The sequence below is a fragment of the Gobio gobio genome (assembly GCF_949357685.1).
Source record: "Gobio gobio genome assembly, chromosome: 11".
Taxonomy (NCBI): domain Eukaryota; kingdom Metazoa; phylum Chordata; class Actinopteri; order Cypriniformes; family Gobionidae; genus Gobio; species Gobio gobio.
This window is the reverse complement of record NC_137104.1, coordinates 45,396,150-45,420,621: the sequence shown is the minus strand read 5'-3', so window position 1 is coordinate 45,420,621 and position 24,472 is coordinate 45,396,150. Positions and strand designations below refer to the sequence as shown.

Here is a 24,472-nt window from a genome sequence, read left to right as displayed (position 1 = left end):
TCATTTATCTAGAGAACTGAAACTGAAAGTACAAATGACCTTCACTTTTTGAACTTTTACCCAAATAAAATATCATTTATTTGATGTGTGTGTATATGTGTATTATATCTCCTATATTATATAATAAAACAAATATGTACATATTCAAACAGCAATATGTATATCATATAATAAATATGCTTATACAAAATATTGTATCCCTACTGCTTCACACTTCACCCACGAGCGCGTCAGGGTGCCGATCAGCTGGTGGACGTGACGTTCTCTCACTTCCGGTTGTTATCGCGGAAGAGCAGCGGGCTGATAATGAGAGTGATGCGCTGATTTCGGTGAGTTTCGGCTTCACTTTGCCTCTCTCGGCTTATTTTTGATTAACGAAGGTTTTGGTGCTTATAAATGACGTATAAACAACTTTTTTCAACTGTTAGTTAAACGCTGAGTTGCTTTAGAGGTCTGTAAGTGTTTAAGTTTAGAGCTACAAGCCTAGTTATGCTGCGATACGCGTGCTATATTTACTCATGAATATTAATTACGTCTTTCGAAATGTCGAGTATTTGTTAACGAGTGGTTGTTTATTGGGGACAGTTTATACAGTAAATGTTGTTTTAAAGCTTGTTTATTCCCATTGGCACACACGGAGGAACTGCATTCATGTTGACAGTGCAGATTAATAAACTGCATGATTAGGCTATATGATGCTTTTGCTTCCCAAAGATGTGTTCTCTGGCCGGTTTATGGCATATTATTTAATTCTTTAGACAAAGATAGTGCTATCTAGTACTGAAAGTTTAAATGTCTCTGTGTAATTACCTTTACTTGCTGTCATAATGTACATTTCATAAGTGTGGCAGAGAGATCAAGTTAGATTTTAATGATCTATAATCATCGAGTTTCCATGCCAACCTTTTCACTTACTTTACCACAAATATATATTAATAAAATTGCTTAACATAACATTTTATTGATGCAGAAATGCAAAATGTAAGCATATATGTAGTACATTTACAGTTTAAAGGGATAGTTCACCCAAAAAATGAAAATTAGCCCATGATTTACTCACTCACAAGTCATCATAGGTGTATATGACATTCTTCTTTCAGACGAATACAATCGGAGTTATATTAAAAATGTCCTGGCCTTCCAAGCTTTATAATGGCAGTGAATGGCTGTCCATACAAGTCCATCCATCCATTATAAAAGTGCTCCACACGGCTCCGGGGGGTTAATAAAGGCCTTCTGAAGCAAAGGGTTTGTTTAGGAAAAATATAAATATTTAAAACTTTACAAACTGTAATATCTAACTATCTAACAGTTAGCGGAAGTTAGAGATTACAGTTTGTAAAGTGTTACATATGGATATTTTTTTTACACAAACGCATGGCTTCACTTCAGAAGGCCTTTATTAACCTCCCGGAGCCGTGAGGAGCAGTTATATGATGGATAGATGCACTTTTATGGACGTCAAAACAGAAACAGCCATTCACTGCCATTATAAAGCTTGGAAGAGCCAGGACATTTTTTTTATTATTTAACTCTGAAAGAAGAATGTCATATACACCTAGGATGACTTGAGGGTGAGTAAATCATGGGCTAATTTGAATTTTTGGGTGAACTATCCCTTTAAATATACAGTCAGTTACACTACATAGGGCAGCTTGTCCCTTGTCATAGTTTGTGACTTTAGACCAGCTCTAAAGGTGGTCAAAGGCTGATTGATTAGATCATGTTTTCCTGCATGTTGCATTGATCCCTGTTCTGTCAGTTTGTGTATAATGGTAGTATGTTGTTGCATGAAAGCCAGATAAAGCATGTATCTTTGGCTACGTTCAGACTGCAGGTCCACATTTTTTTGCTCGCGTGACTCGAATCTGTTATTTGACTGTTGGATCATCTTTTCTTCTCTGGTTCAGGTGATGCGCACCAACTGCGTTTAGGTATGCAGAGCGGCGTGAACTACAGCGAGTTGGAGAGAAGTCTTCCAGCCATTGCTTCTTTGAACGCCTCGTATTCCCAGACGTCCCACTCCCTTCCCTCCCCTTACTACTCGCCGCTGCCCCCGGGAGAGAGGAGAGCTTTCTCGGACGTCCGCCGAACGTTCTGCCTCTTTGTTACGTTTGACCTCCTCTTCATCACTCTGCTCTGGATCATTGAATTAAATGTAAGTTTTCATTTTGCGTTTCTAAGTTGTCTTCTTGCCCAGTGCTAATCGCTTTTCTCTGCCGTGCAGGTTGTACTTCCTTTTTTTTTACTTTGTCTATTGTGATATGGGTTCATATTTACAGTTGATTGTACATGCCTTTTTCACTTCCTCTGATGAAGAACATTTGCATATTGTCATTTGCATATTATTTTTAACCATATTTGATTTATAAGTTAATAGAGATGTATATTCATTTATATCAAATAAATGAAACTTTATTTACATATTTATTTCAATATTTCATGGAATACTGATTTTAAATGTGTGTGTTTTGTCTTTCTCTCTGCGTCTCTCAGATCAGAAAGAGTATATGGACCAGTCTTGAGAATGAGGTCGTTCACTACAACTTCAAGTCCTCTTTCTTTGATATATTTGTAAGTATCAAAAAGCAAAAGCTTTGTTACTTAGTAAGCCATAATAAAAGACATGTTATGCTTTAAACTGAGTTCTCTTCACTGATGATCTGATATCAGTTCCGTCTAGGGTTGGGTATCGTTTGGGTTTTTTTCGATTCCGGTGCCAAACCAATACTTTTAAAACGGTTCCGGTGCCTAAACGGTTCCTGAACCGATACTTTAAAAAAAAAAGGCAGCAAAACGAGGTGGATGACATTAAATGGCTTTTTATTTATTTATTTTTTATTTAAATTGAACCATTTAACCTCTTAACTGTCACCCCCCTTTTTGAGAATACACATGAAAATGCACTATCCAAATGATCTAATTATTTTACAAAAATATTTTAATCTAAAATTACTATAAAATCAAAGCCATATGTCTAACCAAGTTGTGTTCCAAATTTGAAGTTAATATCACAAAACTTGAAGTTCCCATGAGATTTTGTTTAGGCGCAATACCAAAAATAGCAACCGGGTGTCATTGAAATTACATTGATTGTTTTTTTTGATGCATTTTCCTGTAAATTTCTGTCCAAATGTCACTTCCATCACAAAACGGTTATCAAATATGGAACCTTGAGATTCAGACCTTTCCGACGATATGTGTTTTGTCAAGATTAGAAAAGATTTTGATTATAACGTAGTTAAAATATATGTTATGAAACATGACACCGCCCACTAGGGGAGGAGCACGCTAGAAGAATTTAAAGTACCATTTCCATGGTAACAACGTCCAATTTCAAAACGGTTTTCACAGGATGATTTTTGAGTTTGTAAGCTTTCGAATGATACCTAATTTATGATAATTACTCAAATATATGATACGAAAAAAGGCGGTCAAAAAAAAAGTGCCAGGTGTCCCGCCAGTGGGACGGTGACGGTTAAGAGGTTAATAAAGGTTAATGTATTCTTAAATGTATGAATATAAATAAATACAAAACACAAATTATTATTGACTTATTTACAAATTCACAGCAAAACCTAAGCCACCTAACCCAACTACAACAAGCCTAATATAACTCTAAATAACAGTTGCAGTAATAACAGCAGTAGTCTGTATTCTTGGTATGCTACAAACCAGCTTCGAGCTTCAGCTTTATTTTGAAATATTATCATATTCTCTGGCTAAATATTTTAGAACGCATCGCCTTAATGTTTCCATGGTGACGCGTCATGTTTCTCACATGACACACAGCAGCCGCAATAACGCTGACAGCTCAGCTGCATCGGGTTTATTTCGTTTTTTCTTTTTATTCAAAATATTCACAAACTTCTTAACTGTGTCATGAACTATCTGATGTTCAAATGTGTGAGTGAATGTGTGTTAGTTGATCTATAAAGCGCAATGGGCAGCACCATATTAGTTTGCGCCTCAGAATCGGATCTGTCGGATTTACAACACTAGAGTTCATTCTCGTCTCACGAAATACATGAAAGTAAGTGACCAGTGAACTGGAAGAAGAATAGAGTAAACTATATAGGTTACTATATAATGTGCATGTATCTGATGTGAATAAAACACGTAACGTTAGTCAAATTATAACCGTCTGAAAGGATTGTCATTGCCGTTTCCATTGACATCAGTGTTTGTTTTTTGCTAGTAGCCTACTTATGAGCATTTAAATGTCTGAAACCTGAAATAAAAATGATGTGGTTGAAAACACTGAATAGTTGTCATGAGTTGTGATGTGACCAGTGCCAGTGCCAGTGGCTCGGTGCCAGCCAAAGCGCGAAAGCACGTTTGAATTTTGGCACCGAAATGAGGAACCGAAATCTGCGTTCTGATTCGGTCCGGTACATACCGGTTAGATATGGCACCGGGTTTCGGTACCCAACCCTAGCTTCAGTCTAACATTAACACACAAACACACACTTAACTATATAAAATGTGTTACTCATTAAACTGTTTCCAGATTATAATTTTTTTTCTAGTAATGCATTAGTCTGTTTATTGAAAGCTTATAGAGTATGAGGTGTGAGAAATTGAGATTCACACCTTTCTTGCTACTGTCACGTTTTTTAGCACGTGACATCAGTAAAAAAGGAAAAAGAAGAAACAAAATAGTGCTCGTCCCCTTGTACAAATGAGGTTTGGGTGAATTCGAGGTACATAGAATTCCTGTTTATGCATTGAAGCTGCTGTCAAATCTGCAACAAAAATAAATCTTTGTGATGGCATCCTAGAAACATGTAAAAAATCTGATATTTACTAAGGATCACTGAACAGTCACTGTTAAATCCTTAGTTATTACTTTATAAGCAATAATCTCTCTCTTTTTCTCTCTTGCTTTTTTCCCACTCAGCTTTTAGCTGTGTTTAGATTTCTGTGTTTGCAGCTTGGTTATGCTGCATTTCGATTGAGACACTGGTGGGTCATTGCGGTAAGAAAGTATTTGTATTTTCTTTTATGTAATATAATATATTTATTATATGTTTAATATGTATATAATTAGCCGTTTATATTTATTTAGTTTTTTTATATATAATTTTTATGACTTTTAGTCTTAGTTTTACTGTGATACTGTGATTTATCATATAATGTTGGCATGTAAGTCACAACTCAAAATAATTGTGTATATATATTAGGGGTGGCACGGGACATGAAAAAACATCCGAACCGTTCGGTTCGCTTTTTTTGTTTTATTTTTTTTAGTGAACAGATATGAGCAAATAGTCACAATTCAAAAAAGAATTTAACAACAATACCAAAAATTTTAAACATTAGACAAGGTAGTAAAAAGGAACAAAACAAAAAATACAAAACAGACATTGAGCCAGGGATGACATACAATTTAAAATAGATTAGGATCAAGAGAGCTAGACAGAGAAGAAGAAAAAACCGATGCCTTTTTGTCTTTTTCAATTATAAGAAGGCTTAAATATTATATTTTGTACACAGCATAGAAGACTTCAAAGCTTTGACATTGCTGGAAGAAGAGATGGTATCTAAATAACATTTCAGATCTTGACAAAAAATAGTAAAAAAAAAAAGGTTTTAACAGACCAAAATTTGCACTTGTGTATAAAAAACTTGGCTAGAAAAATAAATAGATTAATCAGAAAATAATAGTCTTTAAGACTCATGTCAGAGTTATAAAATCCAAAAAGGACATCCTTAAACTCCAAAGAAAAATTGTCTAAGAGAGAAACACGTACAAACAAACAAAATTTCTTCCAAAAAGTAGCTACATGAATACAATCCCAAAAGAGGTGAGGGACAGACTCATCTTCCACTCCACAAAAGGAGCAAAGGGGATCCATCTCAGGAAACATTTTTTTGATATAAAGTGTAATGTAACAACTTAAAGGTCCCGTTTTTTTGAAGCTTTGATTGTGTTTACAGTGTGCAATATAACGTGTTCATGTTTCGCATGTAAAAAAACAGTATTTTTCACACAATTTACTTATCTGTATACCGCTGTTTTCACTGTCAAAAAAACGGCTTGAAGATTTCCTTAATCAATGAAGTCCCTCCTTCAGAAATACGTAACGAGTTCTGATTGGGCCAGCGGTTCCCGTGTTGTGATTCGACAGCAGCTTAGCGCACGTTGCCCGGAAAGGTCACGCCTCTTACCATAACGGGGAGATGCATGTGCTCAAAGTACAGCGTCCCTGAAGGCCAAACAAAGGGGATTTGACTCCGGGATGAAAATAACAGCGTCTGGACGACATGGCGACAAACACACTCTACAAACGCAACACTTCCTCTTCTCCACGTGGGAGAGCAACAAGACCACGCCCCCTTTTTTGTGTACTCTTGTGGGCGGAGGTTAGTCAGCAAACTGTTCTACTGACGTCATTAAAGCAGGATGTACAGGGATGTAGTCCAAACCGGCCGTTCGCTGTAGGCTTTGAAAGGGAACTTCTGTTCAATAAAATATCTCGCTTGGCATTGAACTTTGAGCTTTATAATTTTACAGGTATTATTTATGCTCTAACAGCAACATTACACACTAACTAAAGTTTGAAAAATGGGATCACGAAGAACAGGACCTTTAAAGGATACCTCTTTAACCTTATTAGTGATTAAATATTTATTGGGTAAAGACTACACTTTCTTCCAAAGAATATCATTGAAGGAATTACTCCAATAAGATATTATGGAAGGGACCGTAATAATATCGCTCTGAAAAAGTTGTCTAATTTTTTTATTCCTGAGAGAGGGACTAGACAAAAAGCAAATCTTCCCTATCACTGTCTCACAGGGATGTGCCCACAATGTAAAAAGGTAAAGAATCAACAGAATTTTTTAACAGAGCATTCGCTCCACTGGGGATGGCATCCATCACTATGGCAAAATCTCGAGGGGTAACAGGAATACAATATTTAGTTAGGAATTCAGAATAAGAAAAAGTTCGGTTCGCTTGTCTTGGTTCGGAGCATGGTGCATTGCATGGTTCGACGTATGCGCAATGTAGCCTCGTGCCAATATGTTACCTCAGACAGTGGGTGTCCTTTTCACACAAAATAAGAGGTTTGTGTGGACATACAGTAAAAGACAGTAAAAGTTGTGTCATGCAGGTCACGCCACGTGTAGAAATGGCAAGTGGGAGAGATTAGGATGCGCCAGCGTTGTATAGAGGATTGCTGCAGTGCGTATGGAGAGCGGGAGCCGAGTGCGCCCGTTGTGCATTCACACACTGGCAGTGTTTGTCTCGCGCAGCTGAACCGCGGCTCGTGTATTGCAAATACAGACGAATTTTGTCCATTCTGTCACATTTTCCGGTGTTCTCCTCCGACCCCTGTCTGTCTCGTGCTTTGATTTATGATGGGCAGCATATATCTGCTGCAAATGCGACCTGTTCCCCTCTGTCCCAAACACACATGCAAATAACATGTTGTATAAAAGTAGTTCACATGATGAATGTAACATTAAAGTTAAGCTATGCTTCAAGTTTTAATACTTTAAACAGGCCTTTGAAATTTGGGCAAAAACTTCTGGCAGTGTTGTGTTTTCGTGTATTTTATAAAAAAAATTCACAGCGCTGGATGTCATATGGTGATTGTGAAACACACGGAACACTTGATTTCATGGTGAAAATTGTTATTTTTCATGTTAGTCAGGTCAGCTGCTCACACTGAATTAAAGCGTTGTTCAGTGTATTACAGTGCATTGTTCTGATCAAAATTCATTATAACATTATCAACATGAAAAATGTAACGCCAATGTGTCGGACTCAAGCAGGAGACAGCCAGTTAGGAAACAACTTCTACATGATATAACAATTTTTTTTAATACTGTATCCTAAATTGTGGATAATTAAGCTATATATCATATGCTGAAGTACATTTCTGGAGTGTTAACGATTTAAAGAATAAATAAAAACAAGAACCAACAACAAGAACCGTACAGAACCGAAAACCGTGACCCTAAAACCGTGATACGAACCGAACGGTGGGTTTTGTGAACCGTGCCACCCCTAATATATATATGCGTGCTTGTGTGTGTGTGTGTGTGTGTCAAACAAAAGATTATTCAAATTTGGGACCAAAATGATTCAGAGTCAGACACTTTGACCGGACCATGTTTTGCTTCAGTGTTTTTTCTTTATTTGCTAATGCCACCTTTTACACCACAGACTGAACAAAATGAAGCATTGCTTGGTCATTGGTTGACCTAAATTGGTATTATCTAATTGTGTACTTAAATTGAACAGCTGATTGGTTGTTTGTAATTTACATTTTACATTTACATTTATGCATTTATCAGACGCTTTTATCCAAAGCGACTTACAACTGAGGAATACAGGAAGCCATCCGTCATGAAGAGTCGAAGAAATGCAAAAAGTGCATGAAATACTAAGTTATGGACAATACTCAGAGTAGCCTAAACTAGAATAGGGAGGAAATGGAGGAGATTTTTTTTAAAGATGAGATTAAGTGCTCTCGGAAGAGATGAGTTTTCAGCTGTCTTTTGAATGTTGTCAGTGATTCTGCCATCCGGATGGAGGGGGGAAGATCGTTCCACCAGCTGGGAACGGTGAATGAAAATGTTCTGGAGAGGGATTTCATACCTCTCTGTGATGGTACCACGAGCTGTCGCTCCTTAGCAGAGCGAAGACCTCTGGTGGGGGTGTAGATTCGTAGGAGTGAGTCGACGTATGCGTGGTGGATCTGTAAGCAAGCGTCAGCACCTTGAACTTGATGCGAACAGCGAGTGGTAGCCAGTGCAGAGAGATGAAGAGAGGTGTGACATAGGCCCTTTTGGGCTCGTTGAAGACAAGACGTGCCGCTGCGTTCTGAATCATTTGAAGCGTTTTGATTGCACATGATGGAAGTCCAGCCAGTCAAGCTTCGAAATGACCAGGGCCTGGACAAGAAGCTGTGTTGCATGCTCTGTTAGGAACAGTCTGATCTTCCTGATGTTGTGCGGCGCAAACCTGCGTTAATCCATTACATACCATTCTATCAAAGTTATCTGACATTTTCAAGATTAATTTGTTCTGACAGTTTAACTCTGAGTTTGTCATATTTTATTACCATTTTTTAAACTATAGCGAATAAACTCTGCTAATGTGAGAAAATGGTGAAGGTGTTTGAATAAATTTTGGTTTGACTGTATATGTATATATACACACAGACATGTTAAACTTTGAAAGGTTTAGATATGATCGTTGTCTTTTTGTTCTTTCACTGATCTCAGATCACTACTCTGGTGACCAGCGCCTTCCTCATCGCCAAAGTCATCATATCAGATGTAAGATAGTTAATGTTTTATCTTCCTAACCAATCTATTCTAATTCTTAAATTATATGAATTGGTCTCATTGTCTTCTTGTTCCACAAATGAACCACTAACAGCTCTCTGAATGCTTTATATGTTTTATTGCTGTGATAATAGAAATCGGGGCAAGAGGTCATAGTTGTCTCTTGTTTTCTCAGTTGTTTAGTCAGAATGCTTTTGGCTATGTTCTTCCCATCACCTCGTTTGTGGTGGCATGGTTGGAAACCTGGTTCCTGGATTTCAAAGTGCTCACACAGGAAGCAGAGGACGAGAGAGGTGAGAGAATTTTTAATTAAAAATAATAATAATTCAGGGCTGTATTGAATTGACACAAATCAGCAAAAAATACCCAAAAGTACCCAATTTCAGTACCTGAGAACGCATCTGGTGATATAGACTAATGTCTGTGAATATTAAACTGCAAAAAGACTATTTAAATACGAATCCTGCGTGTCTCCTTGCGAATGAATGCCGTATACGCGCGGTTTACTGCACACACACTCAGAATCGCGCGTGACGTCGCATGTTTCCATCTCTGCCGTCTCATATGAGGACATGAACGCACGAACGTCATCTCCAGAGCCACTGAGAGTCACTTTATCAGCATTTTACCGTTTTATTTGAGAAAAACTACCATCATCATAATCATAAACACAGAAACTCAAAGCTCTTCACGGCAACCCGTCAAAATAAAAGTTTTGCTAACTTAACAAATACATTACTGTTGTACAGTAGAATTTAGATGTCTCAATGTAATAATAATACTAACACTAATGTAATAATTATAAATTATCAAAACTTTATTTTTAAGTCATAAATTACACATTTTCTTCATGTTTTAATTTTAATCATGTAAAGCTCAGTTGTGCAGCACTTTGACAAAAAAAGTTTAATTAAATTAAAATATAAATGAATGTCTTTTGTCTTCATTTGATTACCAGAAAATACACAACACATAATTTGTGGGAAATCTTTTCATAGAAATTAAATTAAAAAGAAAAAAAAAAATAATATGGTTGTTTTTATGAATCAAATTAAGTACCTAGTAGCCTACTATTTACTAGTAAATATTACAGTATACAAACATCACAGACAATGGCAGACAGCGACCCAGGGCAGCTCTGGCATAATGTCAATAACACTGACTTACAGTTATTGATGTAAACTTCCCTAAAGTACCGAAAAAAGGTACCGTTGGGTACCGGTACTGATACCGGTTAAAATGTGAACGGTACCCAACCCTAGTCATGTACTGCTGTATCAATGTAATGATACAATCGTTATTTGAAGCACCAAGTTACTTTCAAAAGGTGATTTGCTCTATTTTGGTCACTACCGTAGACATCAGTGTTTATATTCATATATTCAAACTATAAACTTTTTTTTTAATTAGTAAAAACATCCAAACTTTATTGTTATGTAAAGCAGATTTGGTTTAGTTGTGGGTGGAGTGGGGACCTATGCATTGTGAGATAGGCCTTTCAAAAGAGGAAGAAAAAAAACATGTTTTCTGTGATATGTCATTTTAATAGTCATGTGGTCAGGTAAACAGTCACATTACTTCAAGATTTGGGAAGGGAAACATGCTTCTACTTTGTTCTAGAGATGCACACTAAGACAGTCACTGATGATTGGGGAAGTACTTTTAGGATAGGAAGAGCACTACATTGATGATCTGTCATTTCCTCATCTCCTGCAGTGTATCTGGCAGCTGTAAATGCGGCGTGTGAGCCGGCCATCTGTCCTAGAGCCGTGTCTGACGGACAGTTTTACTCCCCGCCAGAGTCCTTGGACGGTAATGCCTTTCGCTTTCTTTCTAATGCAACTCAATGTCTGTTTTTGCTTTATTTCCTGACTAATGTTTGTGTTTGTCCTGTAGGTTCTGAGGACGAACTTGATGAAGAGGGTCTCGGCAGGAGAGCAGTAACAGAACAAGTATAAACATGATTGTTTTCTTTCTTTTCATTATGTTTGCATGGAAGAATTATCAGTAAATGTTCTGTCTAAAAGTAATAAGCACCGCTTATTTCATAAAAAGTAAAGATGGGGTGCATTTCCTGAAAGCTTCGCTAGCCATCTATAGTTGCAAGTTCCGACGGTACCAACATAATTCAAAGAATTGGCATTTCCCGAAACCATAGTTCCAACAAACATTCAACTACAGCTCTCGAGCTGTGGTAAGAAGCATAGTTTCTTGTTAAATGACAAAAGCAGTGAAGTAGTTATTAGTTGCCATGTTTGTTACTGCAGCATCTCTGAGATCTGAAGTCATTACTCCTTCATCTGTGTGTGACAACATTAAAGGGTTAGTTCACTCAAAAACGAAAACTAAGGTAATTAATTCACCCTCATGTCTTTCCCAACCCAAGTTTGTTGGTGGCCTCTAGACTGAGAAAAGCCCGAAAATGTATTTTTGGCTCATGTGGATGAAAGCCAACAACTCCCAGAATGCACTTGCCTTCCAGTTACATCACTTGCCCACCGCGGTACCGCCCCACCGTCGTGTTAATTTTTTATAGTAATAAAATCATTTAGTTCAGTTAGAGAACAGACACTACAATTAAAAACTGAACGTGTCTGTTCCATACAGTGTGAGCCGAGCGAGAGTCGCAGAACAAACACAGCAGGAGTTAGATTTCATTCATCACGAGAGCAAACAGCTGACAGACAAGATGAGCGCGGAAGATTTGGTTTCAAAGCTAAATGTAAAAGCGCTTCTTTAAGTGAGTTTGTCATTGTACCGTTTTGTTGTTGTATTTTTCATTAAGAATAATAGGCTAATGAACCCACAATTCAAGCAACCCGCCCCCCAAATTGGTGCTAATTCTAAACCGAAACTTAAATGAGCACGGCCGCACGCCATTCATTCACGGCCTCACAGTCATTCATGGTACGTGTCCAGTCTTGCGCATTTTCAGATCATGCCTGTGGAAGCTTAACTTTCATAGGAATTAATTGAGAACACTCGCTTTGTTTTCGCACCGCTCCGTTATGAATGCCCGAATGGCCGTGCGCATTTTACATTCTGTGAGTGAGATCACACCCCCCATGGGCGGGTTGAAAACATGTGGAACTAATTCCTACTACTGGCTGTAGTCTCTAGCCTCTGGCCAAAAAAGCCTCAGATGACACAAAATTACAATATTTGCGTCATCGGCGGCTTTTTTCCAGACATAAAATGCATAATTCTCTCATCTCAGGGGGATATGAGGGGGCGAAGCACGATCATTCAAATATACTACCAGGTTTCTACTGATACAAAGCTTAAAGGATTAGTTCACTTTTAAATAAACTTTTGCCTAATAATTTACTCACCCCCATGTCATCCAAGATGTCCATGTCTTTCTTTCTGCAGTCGAAAGTAAATTAAGGTTTTTGTAGAAAACATTCCAGGATTTTTCTCCATATAATGGACTTCAATGGCCTCCAAACGGTTCAAGGTCCAAATGAAGGGTCTTATCTAGCGAAACGATCAGTTTCTGCGAGAAACCGAGCAGTATTTATGCTATTATTTTACCTCTTATCAGACGAACGTGATCATCTCTGAGCTCCGCCATAACTTCCGCCAAGTGAGATCAAAATACGAGTGTTAATGAGGCATCTACGTGTACATCTATGACCATGCATCTATTTTGACCTCACTTAGCGGAAGTTATGGCTGAGCTCAGAGATGATCACGTTCATCTGATAAGAGGTAAAATAATAGCATAAATACTACTCGGTTTCTAGCAGAAACTGGTCGTTTCGCTAGATAAGACCCTTATTTACCGTTTGGTATCATTTAAAGCCCTTTGAAGCTGTACTGAAACTGTCATTTGGACCGTGAACTGTTTGGAGCCCATTGAAGTCCATTATATGGAGAAAAATCCTGGAATGTTTTCATCAAAAACCTTAATTTCTTTTCGACTGCAGAAAGAAAGACATGGACATCTTGGATGACATGGGGGTGAGTAAATTATCAGCAAAAGTTTATTTAAAAGTGAACTAATCCTTTAATGCTAATCGCTGAAGTAACCCTTTAATTAACACTTTCAAGGTCCAGAAAGGTAGTGAAGACATCGTTAAAATAGTCCATGTGACTCCAGTGGTCTAACCTTAATGTTATAATTTGTGTTCTGAATGTTCTGAAGATGAACGAAGGTCTTACGGGTTTGGAACGACGTGAAAGTTAGTAATTCATTTTTGGGTGAACTATCCCTTTGATGACAGTCCTATATTGTTGAACCAATCGTGGCTTCAACCATGTTGCTACAGTTTCGGAAAACAGTTGCTGTGTAGCGTCTGGACCAATCAGACACACACATATTATTCATTTATTTAATGAATAATCCAGCAAACTCACTCTCCCAAATAAGGACTGTCAAACGTTCCCCAAATGAAGCTAACACCCTGGCAGGACGCAGTGTCTTGTTACAGGACACACACTGAGACTGGGTTTTACGACGGAAAAGAATGTCCTGAGAGCTGTGACTCTCACATAAACTCTTGCAGAGTTAGAGGAATAAAAAGCATGTTAATCCTATATATATAGTCTATATATATATCCACTTGATAAATGTGTAAACATGTATCCAATTTTCCCATCTCATGATTTTCCCTTTTATGTGGCGTTTGTATTCTTGTAAACTCAATTGGGTTAATGTTTCAGACTTTGCATATTATGGGTAACCAACATTATATGTGAGGCATGTTTGGTCTCTAAAAAAAGCCAATCTTCGTCTCTGATTTGTTAATTTACATTACATGTTGCTAACTTTGGGATGCATTAGTATTATAAGAATCTTAAAGATTCTTTTCTTAAACAACCAATGAAAGTACATATTCAAATGCCCTGCTAGAACACAAAGGGTCGTAAAATTTCCCTCCAAAGGGAAATCTTTTCATTGGATCTCGCACCTCCAGGGGGTGTGCCATCTTCACGCTTTAAAGTAACTGATCAGCTTTTAGCTGCGGGCTTTTTCTTTTTCTGAAATGCTGACGTGAAGATGATGCTAAACTAGAAGCCTCTAAGGACCCACCAAAGCTTGTGCCAGGCTGCGGCCTTGTCTTTCCATTCACCAAAGATACTCTGACTACCACTGGTTCTCTCTCATCAAGACCACATCAGCAAGGATCAACTGGAGCCTCAACAAATTGCATCAGGACAGTTTAATTCAAATGGGCGAGACATGCAAGTATCAAACTTAGTCTCATTATTTGATACATTAAGTATCCTTACCCCTTTTAAAGAAGGGCATTTTAGAACTAAACTGATGGTTTGCTCAAGGCTGTTGATCTGCTGAATTTCAGACAATGCTGTAACTTCTTGCTTCCCTGTATTCTGCTTCAGCTCTTTTTCCATTGGTGAACTGTATGCATGTATGTGTGTCTATGTTAGAGTAGTTTAAGTGTTTAGACTAGTTAAAAAAATCTTTCTCATGTTACACGTAAAGTTGCCCGTATTCTCCACCATTTATGTAGCAAATTAGCTCTATATGAAATATTAATAATAAATAATAACTGGTTATAATTTATTATGAATATTTGGATTAGTTAATATAATTAATTTACTGTCGTAAATTAATTTTACAATCAATGAACCTATTTGTCCCATGAACAGGATCAATTGTTTATTAACTCTAAGAAATGTACATTCCGGGGCATGGGAAATGTCTTTCTTAATTTACGATACTACTAAGAGCAGTAACCAAGATCTAAATGATTAGTGACTCCAGTTATGAGCTTGAGACACGGACAACTTTACGTGTAACATGAGAAAGATTTTATTAACTAGTCTAAACACTTAAACTACTCTAACATAGACACACATACATGCATACAGTTCACCAATGGAAAAAGAGCTGAAGCAGAATACAGGGAAGCAAGAAGTTACAGCATTGTCTGAAATTCAGCAGATCAACAGCCTTGAGCAAACCATCAGTTTAGTTCTAAAATGCCCTTCTTTAAAAGGGGTAAGGATACTTAATGTATCAAATAATGAGACTAAGTTTGATACTTGCATGTCTCGCCCATTTGAATTAAACTGTCCTGATGCAATTTGTTGAGGCTCCAGTTGATCCTTGCTGATGTGGTCTTGATGAGAGAGAACCAGTGGTAGTCAGAGTATCTTTGGTGAATGGAAAGACAAGGCCGCAGCCTGGCACAAGCTTTGGTGGGTCCTTAGAGGCTTCTAGTTTAGCATCATCTTCACGTCAGCATTTCAGAAAAAGAAAAAGCCCGCAGCTAAAAGCTGATCAGTTACTTTAAAGCGTGAAGATGGCACACCCCCTGGAGGTGCGAGATCCAATGAAAAGATTTCCCTTTGGAGGGAAATTTTACGACCCTTTGTGTTCTAGCAGGGCATTTGAATATGTACTTTCATTGGTTGTTTAAGAAAAGAATCTTTAAGATTCTTATAATACTAATGCATCCCAAAGTTAGCAACATGTAATGTAAATTAACAAATCAGAGACGAAGATTGGCTTTTTTTAGAGACCAAACATGCCTCACATATAATGTTGGTTACCCATAATATGCAAAGTCTGAAACATTAACCCAATTGAGTTTACAAGAATACAAACGCCACATAAAAGGGAAAATCATGAGATGGGAAAATTGGATACATGTTTACACATTTATCAAGTGGATATATATAGACTATATATATAGGATTAACATGCTTTTTATTCCTCTAACTCTGCAAGAGTTTATGTGAGAGTCACAGCTCTCAGGACATTCTTTTCCGTCGTAAAACCCAGTCTCAGTGTGTGTCCTGTAACAAGACACTGCGTCCTGCCAGGGTGTTAGCTTCATTTGGGGAACGTTTGACAGTCCTTATTTGGGAGAGTGAGTTTGCTGGATTATTCATTAAATAAATGAATAATATGTGTGTGTCTGATTGGTCCAGACGCTACAGCTGCTTTTTGGTTAGTTTCTCCAACGATGCTCACATTATGGTAGTTAACCAGTGAATTACATCATTGTACGGGAAACACACCCCAGATCATTCTGTATTCACTTGTTTTTAGGACAAGGAGTTTGTACGACAGGGGCGGGAGGCCATGGCAGTGGTGGAACAGATAATGACTCAAGAGGAAAACTGGAAGTTTGAGAAGACTAATGTACGTACGCATCCATCCTTGCAGTATTTATTTGTTTATGGTATTATGATTGGTTTAATATGAAACTTTTTGATTCTTAGGAGGTGGGAGATGCAGTATATACACTTGAAATCCCATTCCATGGGAAGACGTTTATTTTAAAGGTATTGTGAGCCTTCTTACTCTGCTTCTACATATGCTGTATATACAGAATCAGTAACTTTCCTGTGTTTCGCGTGTTTAGGCGCTCTTGCAGTGTTCTGCAGAGCTGGTGTATCAGGAGGTTATTCTGCAGCCGGAGAAGATGGTGCAGTGGAACAGAACAGTGTCTGTTTGTCAGGTACACACACACTCACAGACACCTCTGTCATGAAGGGTCATGAAACCCCCCGTTTCAGCAGCAGTCGGTTCTCACCACAGTTTTGAAAAATGCTATAAAAGTGGGCGTGGTTTAGCGGCGGAGTGAAGGGGGATGAGGGGAGATTGACAATACGTCAACGGCTTCTGATTCACGATCTCATTAAAAGCATCAAAGCTTCCCACAAATGCATGCTGCAAATTACCATTATGTTACACGCAACACAATATACACATGGTTTTGTAAACTCACGGTTACACAAATACATATATATCCTGTGACAGCTATAATTCAATGGACAATTAAATGCACAGCCATTCGCAATTTGTTCTCTGCATCGAAAATATATATCAACACGCTGTTGCATACCTTTGATAACTTTTGAGGCTTATTTTGAGAAGTTTTTATAAGCCGTTTGGTCGGTTAAAAGGTTGTGAAGAGCGGTTACGCTCACAGTGTGGATGATTCGCATTTGTGTGAAGACTCAGGATCTATAGAAGAGAATGTAGGCAACGCAGAAACTCATACAAAGCGGAAAAAACAAAGCTCGTTTTTGATCCATTAATGCATCTCTCATCTCTTACTGTGTGCGATCTCACTGTTTGAAGCGCCAGTCAGAGGAAAATGCCTATCAACGCGTACTGTCACGAATAATTAACCGCGTGCTGTCATGAATTAAGCAACGTGTCTTCTCATTGGATAAAGACACGCAGTATCATGAATAATTACGAGACACCGATGACTCATCGCCATACTATAGTACGAGAAAACGTCACATCCTATGACGTTGACATGAAGACGAATCTAAATCAGGCAGTTGTAAATAGAGCAAAAAGGTTCAAAATTTTATATTTTACTCCAACAATTAAAACTTAACAGATGGTAAAATTGTCTTCAATGATGTTCAACACTCATAACTCATAAGAAAATTTGGTTTAGGGGTTCATGACCCTTTAAAGTCAGCTGAAACAGTGAAAAGGCACGTATACTTCAAAATGTACAAAAAACATTTGCACACTACCGTTCAAAAGTTTGGTGTCTGTAAGACTTTTATTGTTTCTGAAGGCAGTCTCAACAAAGCTGCATTTATTTGATCACAAATACAGTGTAATGTAGCAGAGGTATATTGTGAAATATTACAACTCAAAATAACTGTTGTCTGTTTTAATAAATTAAAAATGTATTTTATTCCTGTGATGCAAAGCTTTATTTTCAGCATCATTACTCCAGTCTTCAGTGTCACATGATCCTTCAGAAATCATTCTAATATGCTGTGGAAAGCCTGATTATTATTATTTATTTATTTATTTTTATTCAAGATTTTATGATGAATATAAAGTTCAAAAACCAGCATTATGAATGTCTTTACAGTCACTTCTGATCAATTTAATGCATTCTTGTCCAATCAAATGATGATTTGTTAGTTGCTGGATGTCACTGGATTCATATGGAAGGCAGACAATTTTAGTATCCTCTGACTATCGCTGCTAATTATAAAGACAAAACTAAAAAAGTTACAAAAATAAAATTGGAGATTACAACATTCTCTCCTCCTCCGGTCTGCCCATAGATTTTACAGAGAGTGGATGACAACACAATGGTGTCATATGATGTATCTGCAGGAGCTGCTGGAGGTGTCGTGTCTCCCAGGTGAGAGAACGTTTATGGCCGTTTTTGCTTCTGTTTTACATGGAAACAGTGTATTTTTGTATTGCCCTCCATATTAAAGGCACAATGTGTAAGGTTTTTGGATTAAAATATCAGTTATATAAGTTTTAAAACATTTGTGTGTTTACTCATGGTTTATGATGACATCATTTGATTTATGGACTATTGTATGCGATTTAATGTTAGCAGTAGCAAGCGTAGCGGTTTTGCAAGTCAGACTAGTGCGTGTTTACATAGAAAAACAATGGAATAACGGCGCATTTGAATGAACGAGTCAATAGCTAACAACACAAAGACATTTGAAGCAGTTTTAATCACCGCCTGCTTCCAACCTTAATCGCTGGAACCGCTCCATCTTTCAGCGTTAGACGAGCTACAAATCCGGAGTTGAACTGGGCCTTGTTTATAAAACGATCGTCGCCGAAATGCAGGGATCCCATTAACGCTGGGTTCTTTGGGAAGCTGTACAGGGTTGTCTTGGGTTTCCCGGACAACCAAAAACACATGTTTGTGGACATTGTTGATTTTGTGATGTCCTATGACTGCAGCGCAGCCAGCTTCCCTAAAGATTTCGTGATGTCCTATGACTGCAGCGCAACCAGCTTCCCTAAAGCCGAGCACAGCGCTATAATGGGCGTGCATTTGCTCTCTCGCTCTAGTCGCGCGCGCGCCCCCGTACGGCCCGTACAAGGACATTTCGCCCCATCTGACGTCACATACACTCACCTAAAGGATTATTAGGAACACCTGTTAAATGTTTTCATTAATGCAATTATCTAATCAACCAATCACATGGCAGTTGCTTCAATGCATTTAGGGGTGTGGTCCTGGTCAAGACAATCTCCTGAACTCCAAACTGAATGTCAGAATGGGAAAGAAAGGTGATTTAAGCAATTTTGAGCGTGGCATGGTTGTTGGTGCCAGACGGGCTGGTCTGAGTATTTCACAATCTGCTCAGTTACTGGGATTTTCACGCACTACCATTTCTAGGGTTTACAAAGAATGGTGTGAAAAGGGAAAACATCCAGTATGCGGCAGTCCTGAGGGTGAAAATGCCTTGTTGATGCTAGAGGTCAGAGGAGAATGGGTCGACTGATTCAAGCTGATAGAAGAGCAACTTTGACTGAAATAAACTCTCGTTACAACCGAGGTATGCAGCAAAGCATTTGTGAAGCCACAACACGCACAACCTTGAGGCGGATGGGCTACAACAGCAGAAGACCCCACCGGGTACCACTCATCTCCATTACAAATAGGAAAAAGAGGCTACAGTTTGCACAAGCTCACCAAAATTGGACAGTTGAAGACTGGAAAAATGTTGCCTGATCTGATGAGTCTCGATTTCTGTTGAGACATTCAGATGGTAGAGTCAGAATTTGGCGTAAACAGAATGAGAACATGGATCCATCATGCCTTGTTACCACTGTGCAGGCTGGTGGTGGTGGTGTAATGGTGTGGGGGATGTTTTCTTGGCACACTTTAGGCCCCTTAGTGCCAATTGGGCATCGTTTAAATGCCATGGCCTACCTGAGCATTGTTTCTGACCATGTCCATCCCTTTATGACCACCATGTACCCATCCTCTGATGGCTACTTCCAGCAGGATAATGCACCATGTCACAAAGCTCGAATCATTTCAAATTGGTTTCTTGAACATGACAATGAGTTCACTGTATTAAAATGGCCCCCACAGTCACCAGATCTCAACCCAATAGAGCATCTTTGGGATGTGGTGGAACGGGAGCTTCGTGCCCTGGATGTGCATCCCACAAATCTCCATCAACTGCAAGATGCTATCCTGTCAATATGGGCCAACATTTCTAAAGAATGCTTTCAGCACCTTTGTTGAATCAATGCCACGTAGAATTAAGGCAGTTCTGAAGGCGAAAGGGAGTCAAACACACTATTAGTATGGTGTTCCTAATAATCCTTTAGGTGAGTGTATACCCATACTCGAAAAAAACTTTCCGAAACTTATGAGAAACCGGAAGGAGTATTTTTGGCACACTTTTTTTTTTAAACTTTGCCCATGTTAGCATGGGAATCCAAGTCTTTAACAGATTAAAAATCTCAGTATGCATGAAACAGCATTTCATCCCCTCCCCCGCAGCCCGCGGGTCGAGCTTGTCTCTCATTATCAATCGCTCCTGCGGCCTCGCTTCAGCTTTCAGCCCCACCCTGCTTCATACTACAGTAACGTTAATACATCTTTAATACATTAGCTCATCCATGAATATGATTTCTCCCGTCGGATTCGAAGTGATGTCGAGCTCTCAGTGACAATTACATATTGTGCCTTTAACAGGCTGCAGTATTCACACTGCGATAGAGTTTCCTTTTAGAACATATATTTTCCATACGTAATCATGTTCCCATTTTTGACATCCAGGGACTTTGTGAATGTGCGTCGAGTGGAGCGCAGGCGCGACTGCTACATTTCTGCAGGAATGGCGACCAATTACATCAGTAAACCCTCTCAGAGTCGCTACGTCAGGTCTGTTGTGTCCTCAGCCAATTAAAATACAGAACACATTTATGCTTTAAACTAAACACACTAAACTCTCTCTCTCTCTCTCTCTCTCTCTCTCTCTCTCTCTCTCTCTCTCTCTCTCTCAGAGGGGAAAATGGTCCTGGTGGATTTGTGGTGTTGAAATCCAACAGTAATCCTTCAGTTTGCACCTTCATCTGGGTTCTCAATACAGACCTTAAGGTTAGAGCTTCATATGCCACCAATTTGTACATTTAAGGCATTTAAAACGTGTTCAAATAATGAGTATTTTTCATTTATGGGTCACACTCAGGACCTTCTGGTCAAAAATGACCCGGAGGGCGGGATTAAGATTAAAAAGATTTGAGTAAAATCAATGAAATATATTTTTGTTCGATAATATTTTTTCTTTTCTTTTTTGGTGTTTTGAGATAATCTTATGATTTATAATTAATATTTATGCAATAATTATGACCCATTTTTTCCCATTGAATATAATAAAAAATGTTTATGTATATATATATATATATATATATATATATATATATTTTTTTTTTTTTTATTAAAGCTGTATTTCATTTTAGAGTTAAGCCTAGGCCTCATGAAAGCAATTTTTTTAGATGAAATCGATGCCATCCGGTGGACACATTGAGCATTTTTACCACGCAATAGCACATTTTTACCACTATAGTGGATCTTGCGTTTTATAAAAAAAAAATTAGCTTCAGCTTCATCGAAATGGTCCGAAACTTGATGACTTTATTGGTACTTGGTATATGAACACCCAAAAAAACTGGGGACAGGATTTGAAAAGTCTAAGTGGTCGTAAAAAAAAAAAGTCACACTGAGGACCTTATTTCCTATGACCCCCATAGGAAATAAATGGGAAATTGGCAAAAATATGAAAATACAGAGTTTTTTTGTGCATACAATCTACAAATCAGCCAGGATGCAGAAAAATAGGACTCAACACTGAAGGGGTGAATCTCTTAAACATCAAGAGAGCAAAACAGACAAATACACTCTCTCACACACACACACGTTTGTTTTTGTGAAATGTGAGGCCATTCCATAGGCGTAATAGTTTTTATACCGTACAAACCGCATTTTCTATCCCCTTACACTGCCCCTGCCCCTAAACCTACCCATCACAGGAGACTGTGCAGTTCACTTTCGGTGAAAAAAAACTTGTTCTGTGTGATTTATAAGCATTTTGAAAAGTGAGGACATGGGGAACGTCCTCATATTTCACGCCATTCCAAAAGCTAATTGTGTTTTTGTGTGTGTGTATAAGTGTGTGTGAGTTTTTTTGTCTGTTTTGCACTCTTGATGTTTTAGAGATTCACCCCTTCACTGTTGAGTCCTTTTTTTCTGCATCCTGGCTGATTTGTAGATTGTATGCACAAAAAAACTCTGTATTTTCATATTTTTGCCAATTTCCCATTCATTTCCTATGGGGGTCATTTTTGACCCTGAGTGTGATAAAAAATTTTTACAACCACTTAGACTTTTCAAATCCTCTCCCCATTTTTTCTGGGTGTTCATATACCAAGTACCAATAAAGTCACCAAGTTTCGGACCATTCCGATGAAGCTACGATTTAAAAAAAATAAATTATAAAACGCTTCAGGTCATTTTTGACCCGAAGAACCCCTGAGGGTTAATTATGCATTTGCAAATGCAAGCAACACTATTAGTATATAGTATATATAATATTTTGAAGCAATCAGATTTATCACAGATGTTAAAATGGATGGAAAAACCCTACTTTTTTTTTTAAATGTGTCCCAGTTAGAAACCCCCTAGCAACCCTTATATTTATTTATTTATAAAAATATAAATATATTTGATGTAATACATTTGTCATCAATGTATATTCTTCTTACAGGGTCGCCTCCCACGTTACCTCATCCACCAGTCACTGGCCGCCACCATGTTTGAGTTCATGTCTCATCTCAGGCAGCGTATAAAAGAAGTCCACGTCTCCTACCGGTGATCTCCGGCTTTATCCGGCCACAGTTTACGTTGTGGTAACTTCAAATCACACTGCGCCATATTCACTCTCCTGTAAACTACAGTTGTCATGAGGAGATACAGCATTGCATTTGACTGGCGGAAGTTTGGCTGCACTTTATACTGAAGTTGATATAGCTGTACTACTGCAGCACATGAACATGAGGTCAGAACTTATACTGTCAAATCACACAAGAGCTGGAAACATGCACAGGAAGTTATCAGAAAGCAGCTTGTGGTGTGTGAGGGGAAATGGACATGTTATTCAGAATCAGCTGTGCCTAAAACCACTGTTGTCCCCCTAGTGAACACGACTGAAGGCTAGGATGGTTTCTGTACAATATTCTGAGCCAAATCCACTGCGGTCTCTCATTCTGCTTTTACTTGTGCCTTAATCGTTCACGCACACACATTCATACTAATATTAATTATTGTTTGAGTTCTTATTATGATTTGTAATTGGCTCTTGTGGCCTAAAATTGCTGCGTTAGATTATTATTCATCTGTAGCGTAGATCAGTGTTCTGCCATGATCATTTTGTCTAATAATGCATATGGTTAAGAGTTTGATTATGCAATTATGTCCAAAATTAACATAGCCGGTTAACTAGTACCAAAACACTTGTTGTGGCATGCATAAAACATACTGCAACAACGAACCAACAGAAATATTGAACATTTGGGCTTGGTTTTATTCTATAAAATCAGTCTGAAATGAATATAATGGTCGTTTTATTGAAATGTGCATTTATTTCTCTTCTTTTTGTATTGCATGTCAGTTTTGTTTTCACACAGAGCATTACTGTCAGCATTTTATTGCTTATAAACTCATGTTTACCACATTTAAACAAGGCATAGCATTTTTATAAACGTATGAAACTGAGACGGTCACCAGTCGTTTGGTTAGCATTGCCACTAATGAAAAATGCAGCTAATCAAATGTGAATGTGACCTTCGTGAATAGTTGCCTTGAAGCAAGCAAAATACTTTTTGCTTTTAATGGAGAGAAACGACAGTCTTACAGGGTTATTGGGCTTCCGTTTAATGGACGGCACGTTTAGGTCGGTTGATGTTTTGAACGATGTTGATCTTTTTTTATCTGGTTCTTGTTTTGCAACCATGTTGGTTTGTACTTGCGTGCCTTTGTTACAGTTTCACTCGCTGAAATCACATGTCCGGGAGTGCTTGTGTTATTTAGATTTATTTTGTGTATCTACACGTTTTTTGGCCTCTACGGACTGTAACCACATTTCTTTGCAGAGCCTTTTGCGATTCACTTGAATTCACTTGTGATTCAGGTTCTGTGTGAATGTTATTTTTATACTGATTTGCAGTAATATGAAGCTATACAGAATTTTGTCATCTAATTCAAAAATTTGAACTTCTGCTGAATTCAAGAATCATTTAATAAAACTAACAAACAGTTTATACATGATGTCTGTTATTTGTTTCAGATTTATAGGTAATAAAACCCCAAAATTGTGACTGATTTCATATGACCGGTCATAAGTGACCGGACACCTAAAAATTAAACTTCCTCCACCCTAG

At 38.1% G+C, this 24,472-nt stretch overlaps 1 protein-coding gene across 1 annotated transcript; it reads left to right on the top strand.

Annotated features, from left to right (window-relative positions):
* The first annotated feature begins 248 nt into the window (after nt 1–248).
* stard3 (StAR related lipid transfer domain containing 3) lies at nt 249–24,472 on the top strand. Its single transcript, XM_079829789.1, has 15 exons — nt 249–329; nt 1,911–2,158; nt 2,497–2,574; nt 4,901–4,978; nt 9,241–9,294; nt 9,479–9,596; nt 11,020–11,115; nt 11,200–11,255; nt 16,328–16,420; nt 16,501–16,563; nt 16,644–16,739; nt 18,328–18,407; nt 20,814–20,918; nt 21,041–21,134; nt 22,801–24,472. Exons 2-15 carry the CDS (start codon nt 1,937–1,939, stop codon nt 22,906–22,908), a joined length of 1,341 nt encoding a protein of 446 aa, XP_079685915.1. The 5' UTR covers nt 249–329; nt 1,911–1,936; the 3' UTR covers nt 22,909–24,472.